The sequence below is a fragment of the Montipora foliosa genome, chromosome 13, assembly GCF_036669935.1.
Source record: "Montipora foliosa isolate CH-2021 chromosome 13, ASM3666993v2, whole genome shotgun sequence".
NCBI classification, from domain to species: domain Eukaryota; kingdom Metazoa; phylum Cnidaria; class Anthozoa; order Scleractinia; family Acroporidae; genus Montipora; species Montipora foliosa.
Window position 1 is genome coordinate 22,464,589 of NC_090881.1, and position 15,000 is coordinate 22,479,588.

Below are 15,000 nucleotides of genomic sequence, written 5' to 3' on the forward strand. Positions count from 1 at the left end.
AGAATCTGCTAATAAAACTAAAAACAAACAAAACACCAAGTTTTCTGTTCCCCTCCGCAACAACCATATTTTTAAGCTCTATGATCTAACAAATGCATTTTGGAGAAAAGCAGGACAGCAGCAAGTAAAGCTTTGTAGATGATCTTAAGCCTCAATAGGTTATGAGAAGTAAAGGACAAATTCTTATTTAAACTATAACAAGATCTTCGCCTCTAAATTTCCCCTCCACAACAGACGGAATACTGTGGAATGACCCCTATGTTAACTAAACAGTAACCTATCGAAGTTAAAAAAGACACCTGTTTATTTTCAGTAGAATTTTCCTGTTTAATGGTCCGCCATTACTAACTTTAAAATCTTGAGAGAGCTGGATCTAGGAGAAAATGACATCAAAGACTCAATAGTTTAAGAATGCAATACATGTGTATGCGGCTGAATTAGTATGCAGCACAGAGTTTTGGGCTTTCAGACTTTTAAACTTATGTTTTGCACATATAACAAGCTGCGTTTACATGCTGAAATTTTAAGCTAGTGAGTAAATGACGTCACTTTTCCATAGATCCAACCCTCGGAGGTCCAATCGGTCAGTTTGCAACTTGAGTAATGGCAGACAGTGAAATCCAATACTAACATTCAAAGGAAATTGCCCCTGGAGAAAAATCAAAGCTTAAAATTTTGCCTGTCAAGTGTTGAGCAATCACACTCTCAAAATCTGAAGGAAAAAAATAAGTGATTTTTGATCATAGTAGCACTTCACGAAACTTGAATTTAAAATGGGGTGCTTTCATCCCGGAAAATAACCTTTAGTTTTCTTTTGTTTGTCAAATTATCTGGAGAGCTGCAACTTAGCTTTACTTACTGTAATTGCTATTACAATATAATACTACATCAACAATTAAAGGTGAAGTAGTAGGGAAATATAGGGCTGCTTAGACTTTATCAGGACATAATTTTAATTTGTACATGTATGTGTACATGTGTGTGGGTGAGTGTGTATCATATGGTTACTATGTAAGGTTTTTGTGTAGGATAGTATGAAAATAGAGTTTAAGTTCCTGTAAGTCGTTTTATGTAAGTTATACTACTAGTAATGCAAGTAATTTGTAGTATGTACATATTGTGTGCATGTATCACATAAAAGTTTCTGTGATGTAAGATTGTACTTAAATAAGCAATGTAATTAAAACTTGTACAAAAAAATAAAAATATATAGATAAAAAAAACCTCACTTGATTTTTGGCATATGTATCTGTTAACTGAACTCTTTTGGTGTACATCAAACAATTCAGTCAAGTCATGTCCAGTCAACTAAACAATCACCCAAATGGGGACACCCAATGGTTTCATGGAACTAATGATTAATAATAAGTAGTAATAATTTAGTGACCCAAAGGAATTACATAAATACCGCATGACTGCTTTCAGAGGATAGAGTTGGGCAGTAGTATGTTATGACTTTGATCTTCCATCAAACCTGGCATTATGTCTGCAGTAGTGAAAACTGCAGAGACTCACAAACTATGCTAATTTTCTTTCAGTTTAAGAGATGGCGACTGCTGCACCATCATTTTCATCCACTAAGGAGACAACAAACTATGCACGGTTGTGTCGTCTTCTTGTGGATGTGGGAACTCAGGCGCTTAGAGACACCTTTAACAGGATACATCCCCCAACCCGTCTGCATGGCATTTTGGCAAGTGAGTTACCTACATTGCGGTCCCTGCGAAATAGGAAGATTTTAAATGCTACACAGTGGGGAAAGCTGTACCCAACTATCCCATCATCAGTCTCATCAGCTAGCTTTGACATTACGCTTCTGATGGTACTTCTAAGGAACATTTGTGGCTTGAATGCCCCTGCCAGCACTGGAAGCTGGGACATCCTCCCCCCTGCTTCTGATAACAGCATTGAAGCCAACATAGCAAGAATCAAGTATTACAGAAACAATGTGTATGGTCATGCTACCCAGGCATCCATTGATGAGCCAACATTCCATTTGTTATGGCTTGAGATCAGCAATGCACTGTTAGCACTGGTATCTTCAGCAAGTTATACATCTGCGATCAGCCAACTGAAGACTGAGTGCATGGATCCTGATGTTGAAGAGCACTATCGTGAGTTGCTCAAAGAGTGGAAGAAGGATGATGATAGTACCAAGGAGAAGCTTGAACAACTTGAAGGTACACTTTCTTATTAATGGGGGTTCATTGTTAAATTCAACTGCCATTAGGAAAGGGAAAATTAAAGACTACAATCATAGACAAAAGTAGTTTGGAAGGTTATGTAAATGAACCACACCAGAGCTGTATTTCAACCTGCTTCTGTTAAAGGAAGGTAAGTCAACAATTTTCCACTGAAACCATTCAGCTTTGCACAACATTGAAGGAGGGGGGAGGGGAGAGAAGCAATGAAGACTTCAAAAGTGCTAACCTTCCCAACAGTTTTGTCTAGGATTGTAGATCCATTCAACTGGCCATGAAGTGGCCCATATTACTTCTTCGCTTCCTCCCACTGATACACTCTACTGCCAATAAAGAACAACATTCAACTTGAGGAAGTTGCATAAACATTAAGTGACAAGTTTTCAGAAAAGTGTTTGTTTAAGAGAGAATTGAATTTCTGATTCACTCATTTTCACTTAAAATTTTTGCGAATGCCACTATCCTGAAGATTGCGAGGTGTAATGGTACTTGCCTTATTGTTGTGATGCAAAGGGCTTTTGTATGATAGGGCAACCATAAAGTGTCACAATTATTCAAGATGGCCAGGAAATTTTAACAACAGAGGCGATACTGAAATATATTTATTTCACATACAACTTCTTTTTAAATGTTAAGGAAAATATAGACATCATTTCCTGTGGTTTAATATTATTTTTTGTTGGACTGGAAATTCCCTTTAAGCTATTGAGACCATTATTCCTACTGAGTTACTATGAGTTGCTGGCTTTGTTGACTTTACTTTTCTTGTTTCTATATTTTTTCCTCTTCATTACTTTTTTTTTTTTCAATAATAAAGAGATGCTGAAGACACAAGCAGTGCACACTCAGGAGTTTCAGGGTAAGTTGAGAAGAGTCTTAAGCTCTGCTTGTGAATAAATGTGTCTAGGCTTTGTATTTTAGCTGGTAAAAGACACAAACTTGTTTGTCAAACGCCAAGGCAAGAAGTAACCCACTTCCTTTATTGCCTGTTTGTTTTCCTAAGAATGACCTGAGCAGTTGAAAGCAGAAGAAATCATCCTCATACCTTTTTTTTTTTTTCAATAATAAAGAGATGGTGATGAGAAAGTTAGAGACACATGAAGTGCACACTCAGGACAAACTGAAAGAGATTCAGGGTAGGTTGAGAAGAGTCTTAAGCTCTGCTTGAGAATAAAAGTGTGTAGGCTTTGTATTTTGGCTGGCATAAGACACAAACTTGTATGTTAAAAGCAAAGACAAGAAGTAACCCACTTCCTTTATTGCCTGTTTTGTTTTCCTAAGGATCAGTCGAGCAGTGTAAAGCAGAAGAAGGCATTACAGAAGTCGAGTTACTGAGAGTTGCTGGCTTTGTTTGTTACACTTTCCCAAGGCTGCTGCCTGAGAACATTACTCCGGAGCCCTTGGGGCTTCCGACATTAAAAGTTAGTAGCCCGAGTATTTTTTCAAGAAGCCAGAATTAATTAATTCAAAGTGAGGATGAATCACCTTGTGATAAGTTAGGCACCCTTTCGGGCTACTCGTTCAGAAATTTGGTCGCCCGCGATCGCAAGTCTGGCGACCGGGTAACCGTTAGGCAGCAGCCTTGCTTTCCTTGTTTCTGGCCTCGTGAAGGCAAGGGTTAAGTGGCGCAAACAAGCGAGGAAAAGAAAAGACCCTCTTTCCTGGGCTGCATATACCGGTAAATCCCTCAGGCAAGAAGTAGAGAGAGAACTAAAAATCGCAGAACAATTAATAAGAATCCAAACAATCCCCGTCGCATTTGAACTTTCAGTAAAGACGACATATCAGTTGCAAATGAATTTAATACTTTCTTCTCTTCAGTTGGCCAAGCGACCGTCGATAAAATAAATTCTTTAGCAGGTGAATGTAAATACAACCTCGCCAAACCAGGTTTCAAGCCAAGAGCGCACGGCGAATCAGAACAATTTGCATTTCGTGCTGTGGAATGTAAACAAATCCAAGATATCGTTTCAGCAATGCCGACAAATAAAGCCCCTGGGATTGATAAAATTCCAATGAGAGTCGTTAAAGATAGCCTTCTTGTTATTCTACCAACACTCACTATGTTACAGGAACATTTCCTTCACTTTGGAAAGTGGCTGAAGTCACACCTATATGCCAAAGGAAAGCGATCATGAAAAACCAAACAACAATAGACCTGTTTCACTTCTACCTACTCTCTCAAAAGGGTGCGAAAAAATGGCTTTGAACTAATTTATGGCATTTTTAGAATCAAAACAACCTCTTTCTACTGAGCAAAGTGGAAACAAACGATTTCATTCAACAGAAACGTCTCTCATCATTCTGACACGCATTCGAAAAAGACTTGCTTATAACCATAATTAATGGTTTAGTTTTCAGTAAAATGTTCTATTGTTCAAGCGTATGATCAAACACTTCCACTACTAACGTCAACAAGTTACAGGCTATTCAGAACTTTGCTTCTCGCATAGTGACCAGATCAAGGAAATTGACCATATCACACCGATCCTTCGTTGGATGCCAGTTAAAGACCATTTATTCGATCGTGATGCCTTATTGACGTTTGAGTGCATGAACAGTATGGCACCGACCAACCTTGGTTCTAGATTCATCAAGAGGGGCACGATTAGCGGTCGCTCGACTCGCAACGCAAACAAATTGGACATACCGCGCTATAAAACCGCTACGGGCCAGCAAAGCTTTTTATACCGCGCAGTAACTCTTTGGAATAACTTGCCCAGTGATATAAAATTGAGCTCCTAGATGAACATATTTAAACTCAAGTTGAAAAATCATCTTCTGAGGAGTCGATTTTAATTGTTAACATTCTCTTTTTTTTAGTTGTAATTTTTTTGCCTAGTGATTTTTGATACGTTGATATTTTTAACTCATTGTACATTTTTATTTTATGTTTTGAATTGTATTGTATTTTTTAGATAGATAAACCCCCTCTGGGGAGAGTTTAATAAGTTATTGTATTTATTGTATTGTATTGTGATGAATATGTACAAAGTATCCTTACCCCACACTTTTCAAGGGAGGAGGCGTTGTCATGGTGCAGAAAGCCAATGTTATCATACACAACAAGGGAATACGCGAGGGATTCAGTTGTGGCACCTTTCTTGTGGATAGTAGTTCCAAACTTCCCTACAGAGTTTCTTTCTTGAAGAGTGGCAAAGTGTCTTGCTTTTGTCCAGCATTTGGTCGAAACAACTTGTGCCGACACTCACTGGCAGTTGCGCTCCAGCAGATGTGTATTTGACTAAAAATTAAACTGTAACTAAGACTAGACTTGAAAATGGTGTAAACTTGTTGCCAGCCCCGCTACACATTTTTTGTGTGTATTCTTACACAAACTTTTAAAGTGTAGTTTAACTCTCAGAGGATGGTATATTTACATGAAAAGTTGTGTAAAATGGGTATTGTTCACTTTGACACTTCTAAAATTACACATCTAGCAAGGGTAATAATATCAGAAAGGAAGGGTAAAACTATCCCGAATGACGGTGTAGTGATCTTGCTAGCCCCGCTACACTTTTTGGAAGGTGCAATTTTACCCCATCTAAAAAACTTGAAATTACCCCTAAAAAACGTTTAATTCAACCATAAAATGAAGTGTAATTATGTTTATTCACCATCAATTTATAAGTAAAATTACACATGACTCTTCATCAATGGGTAATATAAACTCAAGTGTAAAATTACAATCGCTTACTTAAGTTAAAAAACACAACTCTACATTCACATTACTATAACTTAGCCTAGGGCCATAAGATTGCTTGTTACGTCTTGCCCAAACTTCCCGACTTCCTACTTGCTAATTTCATTCACAAAAATTGTCGCCTTGACAGGAATTTTGTGTGAATCAAAGATTTGGAGAGCGTGTTTGGACAGGAAAATGTATGTATTTGTGCAGGCTCGAGTATAATAAAAACTAACGAAACATTCAAGAGCAACGAGGTGGCCTCCCGAAACGTTTAGTATTTGTTCGCCTTTTGCAACGATAAAATTGTCATCATAATTCAGGAGTTCCCCCACGATGAGGATAAATGGAGGAGAATATTGCTTCAACCCAGGTACAGTGTAGGTCTTCTTCAGTAGGCACAACCTGCATATATAAAAAGAAATGGAAAAGAACAGATGTTATAAACAAGATTATGAAAGTGCATGGAGTAAATTTTGCATTAAAGCAACTTTAGCATATGCTGATTTTCTACATCCTCTTGACTTTAAATGTTCATGAAATTGTGTGTAGTTCAATGTTAGTGGTACTCAATAAAATTTTAAGTCGACATTCAACGTCAGATAGCTCTACTACAACTTGACAAAATTAGACAATGTGTTATCTGTTTGCTCCTACCTTAAACCATAGTTCGACACAAACAAACAAACTCGACAAGTTTCTTTGTTTCATGTTTTTTGCCTTTTCGGGCATTGACCCCGCACAAAACACATGCATCTTTTTGAGAAAATAACCAATCAAGAGTTTTGATTAATAATTTATTCACAACTAACTTGAGAGCAACATGGACAATACTACATAGTACATAAATAGTAAATTAACAGCATGGTTGGATCTACGTTACAAATTACATCAAACTCCACGAGGTGTGCCACCAACCAATTCAGATGGAAATTATACTTTGTAGTACACCATTACAAATTAACTGCATGGTTAGACTTACTTTACAAGTTACATCGAACTGTATGAGGCGTGACACCTGCCAGTTCAGATGGAAATTATACTACATAGTACACTATAACAAATAAATTAACTGCATGGTTAGATCTACTTTTTAAGTTACATCGAACTGTGTGAGGCACGCCACCCGCCCGTTCAGATGGAAATTTTGCACAACATAGCAGACTATAACAAATTGACTGCAAAGTTACACCTACTTTGTGAGCTGGTGGCTGTTGCTTCTTCTTTTTCATCAGATTTTGCCCTTTTCCGAGGCGTATTGAGATATGGAATAACATTTTCAAATGAGACTTAAAAGTAATGCTAATTATAATATCATAGAAGCTGTTACATTATGTGTGTTTTATGCAAAGAAAAAGTCCAACAGCATTCTATGCTGGGGGGTCAAGTTAGTGAAATGCAAGGGGAAAACTTGAAAAAATTCTGCACCCCAGTTGAAAATTATTGCTTTTTGATTAGTCCAAAACAATAATATCGTTCTGGACTATTATTCTTGAGAGAACTTTTTTCTCAAGGTTTGTAAAATTATTGCAAACTGGATGATTGATTAGTTATTTAAAGACAAACCTTAACCATACTTGTTATTTGATCCTGCTGTTTCTCTCTCACTGATGTTCATTCGTATGGAAAGCCACAGGTTACTTATGTAATCTTTATTCTTTTGGTCTTGAAGTTTTGTCTTGATGTTTTGGAGTTTTGTCATAGTATAGACCTTATTCATAAATGGCGGTCTATTTATAATTCTTTTGTCCAAGTGCAAATTAACCTATCAAGCCTCATTTTAGAGCAATAATTCTTTTCAATGCACTGTATGGTATCCAGACTTGGTAGGCTAATTTGCACTTGGACAAAAGAACTGTAAATTGACCACCATTTATGAATAAGGTCTATACTGTGGCAACATTATTACAATGTATGTGGTGTGGTTTGTCATATGACAAGGTTTGATGGTTGAGTTAGAAACACACTAAGTCTAACCACACAAGATGGATGCCATGTTTATTATACACACCCCAAAGCATGCTGGGGCTTAAACATGCCGGGGGGTATGGTGTAACACTTATAAATAACAACAACAACCATCCATTTATTTGCCAAATTAGAAAATGTTTTACACAACAGAATGAATTGATTTGATCTGGCAAAAAAAACACTCAGAATAGTTATAAACTAAACGAGCGGAGTGGTTTCAAGAAATTATTGCTTGCATTTTCTGGGTTGTAACACACACACAACTAACAGCATAGACAAGAAGATAAATAATGAAATAAATCTAATTAATCTAACGGAAATACATTTAGAGAAAAAAAAAACAGAGTATCTCAATATGAACAGGCTAGCAAGAAAGTTCAAAGTTTGAATTTTTGAAAACAAACTTTCACGGTCCCGCCTAATAGCGTTTCCATAACGAAGACTTAGTATCCAATGTTCAAGTGTCCGTAGGAATGTTTCTTTTCACACAAATCAAGAAAGTCTCAATCTGTTCTTACAAATTCAGGCAGGTGGGTGGTCTCACGAGTCTGCCTGAGCGAGTCCTCACTTCCTTTAGTGGTGGACTGAGATGATTCCGCACTTCTGAAGAACTTTGCTGCACCTGATTTGGCTTGTTGACTGCTGACGCTGTACTTTAGGGCTGGACTTCGGGCCAATTTTCGTTTGTCAGTTGGCCAACTAGTCAGGACAGCCTCTGCAGTTTTGGGTCCATTGCGGTTTGCTCTCGTAGCTTTTCCAGGGTAACATTGGAGATCTCAGAATTGTCCCATGCCATAGTTTCCAATTCCACTCTAAATATGTGTTCTCAAGAGAGATTGGCTGCAGAGAGCTGAGGATGAGGAGCACTTTGAAAGAGTGTCGGCTATGACTTGATGTGCTCCTTTCTTGTAGTTCACAACAAATGATTATCGTTGGAGCCTCATGTGCATGGCTTGCAGATGCTGTGCTGCTTTGTAAAGGGGTTTCTTAAAAATTGGTTCAAGGGGTTGATGGTCTGTTTCAACCGTGATATCTGCATGAGCAATGAGGTTTTTGGACTCTACAAAAGCATCAGTCCACTTGAAGGGGACGTCTTAATGGGTCAAGTCTCTTAAGGGTCTCACTACATCACTCAGTTTGGGACAGAATCTTGCCAGGAAGTTAAGCATACCCAAGTAGGGCTAGACAGCGTTTTGGTCTAAGGCTTTGGGCATTTCTGTGATTGCTTCGACTATGGAGGGTGATGGACTGACTCCATCTGGGCTGGGCTGGAAGCCCATGAACATCACCTTTTGGGTTTTAGAAATCCACTTGGGCGGATTCAGCTTGAGCTTTACTTTGCGCTTATGTACCAAGAAATGATACAGATTTTCATCATGATCTTTCTTAGCCTGGTCATGTGTTTCTCAACACCCATAAATGAGGACGTCATCTGCAATGTTGCAGACCACTTTCAGTCCTGCAAGGGCTTCTTGTTGTCTTGCCTGATACTCCTCAGGGCCACTTGAGACACTATACCGAAGACGCAGCAACCAAATTGGGTGCGAAAGGTAGTGGCCAAGCTGGATTCATTATCTAGAAGAATGTTGGTGAAACCAGACATTGCATCTGCAACTGAGAAACACTTAGCTCCATACACCTTATTCCAAAATGGCCACTGATTTATGCGGATACAAATTGGCCCTTGTTGCCTCGTTCAAGATAAAGTATTCTTTTGAATTTTAAGCTTAAGAACGAGGCATCAAGGGCTTATTTGGATAAAAACAAAAGAATATTTAAAGGGCGGCCATTTTAGAATAAGGTGCATTTAATTGTGGTAAAATGTCCTCAAATCATGGATTGCTTTGTTGATAGTGTTTGATGGATCTAAACAGATTTTAGATTTGTCTGTGGTCTCTCTGACTGTCATGTTACTACACCAAGCTGTGGGCTCGTACTGTCGGCATATCTTTAACTGTTCCTTGATTTTGGTATGCCTGGCTACGGGCTGGTGGTAAATGGCATCATGGACCGGCTTCACGGTAGGGTCCATGTGAAAGGAAACGGGTCTGCCTAGCTGTCCCAGCCCAGTGTGCACATCTTGAAATTCATCAAGAACCTATTTCATAGTTAGAGTGGGAGGTCTATTATGCTAGGATGAGTAACGTTTGAGACACGTGGGAGTGACGTTGGTTCTGGTTGACTAGGCATGTCTCTGGGACGGGAGTTGTCAACCATTAAGTGGGGCTTAACATTCACAGGACGAAGTGGTGATGAAACTGAATGGACCTCATTTGCACAGATTTTCACAAACCCCAGGTGAACACAAGAGAGGAGACTTTCCAGGTATTTGCGAATCTTGCAAAATATGGAACGTGAGGAGGTGCTAACCTGTTGCTGTCTCGGCCAGTAGCTCTAGTTTACCCAGGGGTGTGAGTTTAGAGTTATCATAGGTGAACAAAGTGGCTCTATTTGGTGTAACGTATTCCTCAAGTTTCTTCCCGGGAGGAATCAGTGACAGGGCAAGATTTTCTGGTAGTGTGTTACAAGTGGAAGCGGTGTCCAGTTGTATCCTGATAGATTAAGTCATGTTCTTGGTTAGTCCCCGTTTTAAGTGGCTAAAGAACTTACGACCCACCCTGGTGTCCCGCTGGTCTTCTGCTGTACTAAATACACTTTGGGCATACTTTTCGGGTATCAAATCCACCTCGTAGAGTTCAGTTCCATAATCCTCGCTTAGAGTGGTATCTAGGTGGCGTGCTTGTTGTTTGGTGTTCATGACTTCGAAAGGGTTGACTAAAGGGGGTGCTCCTATTCGACACGCCCGAGCAAAATGTCCGCTTCTCCCACAGCTTTTTCTGGAGCATTGTTTGTTTGAAGCTGGGCATATTAAGCGAGGGTGTTTGGGCCCAGCACAATACTGACAAATATCAAATTTGCCCTGGCGACTGGATTGACTTGTCCCCATTCTTTCTCTGATTTGCTTTGACTAAAATGACCTCTCTAGTTTACTTGTTCAGTGGGATCTTTGGCTTGCTGCATGACTGCTTTTGCCTTTTCACATTGTTCGAAGTTCTCAGTATCTGCACCACTGTCTTAAATGGGGTGATTTCTTTAGTTGCTTTATCCCTGCGACCCTTATCCAGTAGTTTTGACACAAGTCTCTTGTTGTTGATTCCTGATTTGAATTTGTCTCTAAGCAGCTGGTCCTCGCAATTAGCGCAATAATCTAGCCTCCTACCTTGTTCTTTAACTCTTCCTTCCCAGGCCGTGACTGATTCATGAGGTTCTTGTTTCATTTGGGCAAATTTGGTTCTCTCCGTCAGTACTCCTTCATTCGCCGTGAAATGTTCCTTCAAATGTTTGAGAATAATCTCTGGTGCCTTCCATTCCTCCTCTCACCGCTGAAAGCCTTGCACGAGGTTTTCGTGTTCTTCGTTGCCAGCTATGGCGGAGCGAAAAGCTGCCATAGCCTTACCTTTTGCTAGCCACACTGGCCCGGTCGGTGGTGGTCCCCACCTTCTTCCGTTAGAGGTGGCAACAGGTCGCTATTGTACCATCCATTGCGCTCACAACAATCTTTGAACAACTAAATGAACTTTTCACAGTTCCGTCGCGGAACTCCCGAAGTCGAGAATTTCGGTAGTGTGACTGCTGCGACTCCGTTTCCCGACGAGGACGCCATGACAAGTTTTTCTCAATTTTATGTGTTCCGGGAACAGTGACCAAACAGTTAATCCCACTTTTCTGACACTAAGTTAGAAGCACACGAAGTCTAACCACACAAGATGGATACCATGTTTATTATACACACCCCAAAGCATGCTGGGGATCAACAACGCGGGTGTTATGATGTAACAGTTGTGTTGTATTTCCATCACGATGTGTTGAGGTCTTTTGACATGCTGTGTTTATAATCACATAGAGGGAGAAACTCAATGTCATAAAAGAACCACACCACACGAAATGTAAACACAGCAGGTCAAAAGAAGACCTCAACACATCATGATGGAAACAAACACGTAACGATCAAACCTTATCACATAATGACAAAAACACAAAACTTCAAGACCAAAAGAATGGAGATCACATAAGAAAGTTATAGCTTTCCATAATTCTTTCCTGTTCTCCACTGTATTCTACTACTTCATTTCATCATTACCCCTAAAACAACCCACATCCTGACCATCTTCATTGAATTAATGACATAAGTAGATCGAGGAAGTTCAGATTTGACTTAAACTTATAGAAAAAAAGGTAGAACTCCACTTAAACAATTCAAACAGAAAAAACTGTTGCCATGCATAGCAGTACTACCCTAATAAGGACAGGAAAACAACGTGGAGTGAACAGTTCTTACTCGTCAACTGTCTTTCGCTTCAGACTGAAGTGTTGCTAGTGGTTGTCTGTAGTTGTTTACCTTGCCGCACTATGTTGATGAGGAATAAATAGATTTATCTCCATCAGTAAGAGACCTTACAGTAAGGTATATTTGTGTTGAATTGTAATCTAACCTTGCACAGCTCTATTAATGTCTTTATTCTCAAATTCACTGCTTTCCTGAATCAAGGAGCCAATTTGAATAAAATCAGTCCAATTCCACTGGACAACACTTTATATTTAGCCTGTGTGGTCACCGACTGGGAACAAACCGATTGGAAAAAGAAAACGAACTGAGAATGAAAGAATAATAATATTATTGCAAAAGTAGACAAAGTACACCACTTAAACCCATGGAATAATAAACAGATAAGGTTATCTGGGCTGTAGGTTGGCCAGCGGTTCACAGCCTGGGTTCAGCAATGGGTTACTGATGAAGTTCTCTTCTACTTAGCCTTTCACGAATGTCTCAGTAGAAAACAGCCGCCATTTTTCTAATATCACGCTCCTGGTGAGTCATGGGTAGCTCCAGTCCATTACGTCGGCAGACCATTGCTTACCTGGCGCTGTTGCCGCGCGAGGAAATTAATTTTCCTTATAATATTCAATCTTCGACCAACATTACGAATAAGTTATGCTCCCAAGTCACTACCGTTATAACCCCGCTTTCTACGAGGCCAAGCAGGGCGTCCCCATCAATTCCCATACCTGAAAGAAACATGTGTTTACCGGTATATTAAATTTTTAAAGCGGGAAGTTGCGGTCGCCTCGCCAACGAACGAATACCACAACATAATGTTTATGAAGTTAGGTAGATTTCATCTAATTTGCGCACCGGCATATGTTTTTTAACGGGAGAAGTATTCTAACTGACCGTCGCCGGGACCCAAGGTCTTGATTTGGGGCGACATAACGAGCTAAGACTGCTTTCAATTCGTGTCTCAAATGTAAGAAACGTCACAACGCTGCAACCATTCTTTCGTTTTCAACGTAACAGAAAACAGCTTCGACTGTATTAAACACTTAGATCGACTACAATACGCACCAAAGCACGATGAGGACATCATGAAATCCAAAACTTAACCATAAAAGTGACAAACGCAGTTTACTCACCACAAAAGGCTTCAACATATTCGTTGTACGGGGCGCCTAAACTGGTAAGCCATTCGCCCAGGGGGGGTACTCCCTTATAAGGGCTTAATGGGGACGTGCGGCCAGCCAGGGTATGTTTTTCGGGATTTTTGTCTTGAACAGGGTATCGAATTTATCATTTTTTGTCTTAATCTGGGTATCGATTTATCAATTTTTGTCTTAAACTGGGTTAAATGTCTTAAACAGGGTATCAAAAATCGGAATTCTGTCTTAAAATGGGTAGGAAAATCAGCGATATTTGTCGTCAGGGTATGAGGGGCCGCGCCGCACTCCCCCCCTTCCCTGGGCCATTCGCCTACTTCCTCTTTTGTCCATAGTTCTACATCTGAGCATCCCTGGGCATGCACTGAATTTAAAATAACGCAAGAAGCAGGACCTCCAAATATTCAAAACCTTCTTCGAAGACTGGCCGAATGAAAAGGAGTATAAAAAAGTCAAAAAGTTTCTTTATCGCTGTTCAATAATGCATCTTGCTTGGCGGGAATTATCTCGCCTTTATGGCCGGAAATTCTCGTCAGATGACGTAAATACCGAAGTCAATCACATTGCTGGAAGTGACAGTTGTAACCGCAAACAATCCTTTTGCATTTCACCGTGCAGCTGACGTCTATGCTTGTTACGAACCAGATTGTTAGGAGACTACCGGTACTGGCTCAGCTTCGTAGTCGGCATTCGCGCAACCCAAATTTTCTTGTCACTTGTAGGCCAGGGTGCTGCAAGACTTACAAACTCTTTTCAAGTTTTGAATCTCATATTCCCGCAACCATCCTGAACTTGTTAAGGAAGCGGATGAAGGAAAAGAGAACGAAATTCTTTCTCATGATGATTCGGATGATCCGGTACATTCGCTCAGTTCAGAAGGAGAAAGTGACACAGAGAATGACACGAGAGATACAGCTTGGAATGTCTTCGAAACGTTGCTATATTCATACTTAAACTAGAGAGTGTAACAAATTAAGCCCGACTGCAGTGAGATCTACAAATGAACAAGCCCTGAGGACGGTTTGTTCGGCCCAAGTGTATCATATTTATGAATAGGTATTTATCTGCTGGAATGTCCTTAAACAATACCGGCAATGTTTAGTAATTTCTCATGGATTTCAGTTACTCACAAGGCTACTTTAATAATGTTTGTTTCTTTTGTGGCGGCTACTGACAAGATCTATTTTAGTATTACATTACATTACATACATATTATATGTACAAAAACCACTATATAAAGTGGTGTGGATTAATCTGTGAACGGGCAGTTACTATTAAAATTGGTTTAAAAGTGAACTTTCAACTGTGTAATTTTATCCTTGATAATACCCACTAACTTATATCCTTCAAAAAGAGTAAAAATACCCAATGTTAGAGTCATTTTAGAAGATCATTTTAGTGTAATAGTTTACACACTGAGAAGGTGTAATTTTACATCTTAACGTTCGTAACATAATTACACGTTACTTTTTAGTGCCTCAGTTCTCTGGGAGACGTTCGACAAGACTTTCCAGCTCAACTGCCCCAAATAATGTGGGTGCGAAAGGAGCGTCAAGGAAAATGGGGGCTACTTCAGAGTCCATTGATTATGGCCACGAGAAAGAGCAGCGTACATCGGAGGCTATAAATGACACTACAGTTGTCAAAAGA

At 39.6% G+C, this 15,000-nt stretch overlaps 1 protein-coding gene across 6 annotated transcripts in view; it reads left to right on the forward strand.

Moving 5' to 3' along the window:
* The window catches only part of LOC137982104 (uncharacterized), a 29,657-nt gene that overhangs the window by 13,552 nt on the left and 1,105 nt on the right, over window positions 1–15,000 (forward strand). For 4 of the 6 annotated variants that reach the window (XM_068829155.1, XM_068829154.1, XM_068829153.1 and 1 more), the window contains 4 exons: window positions 1,539–2,180; window positions 3,019–3,060; window positions 3,272–3,337; window positions 14,825–15,000. The exon at window positions 14,825–15,000 is cut by the window's right edge. In XM_068829155.1, the coding sequence (XP_068685256.1) occupies window positions 1,547–2,180; window positions 3,019–3,060; window positions 3,272–3,337; window positions 14,825–15,000 (918 nt within the window). In that variant the 5' untranslated portion in view covers window positions 1,539–1,546. Of the gene's footprint in view, window positions 1–1,538; window positions 2,181–3,018; window positions 3,061–3,271; window positions 3,338–3,482; window positions 3,623–14,824 lie in introns of all 6 variants that reach the window. The other 2 variants (XM_068829158.1, XM_068829157.1) reach the window with 1 other exon arrangement.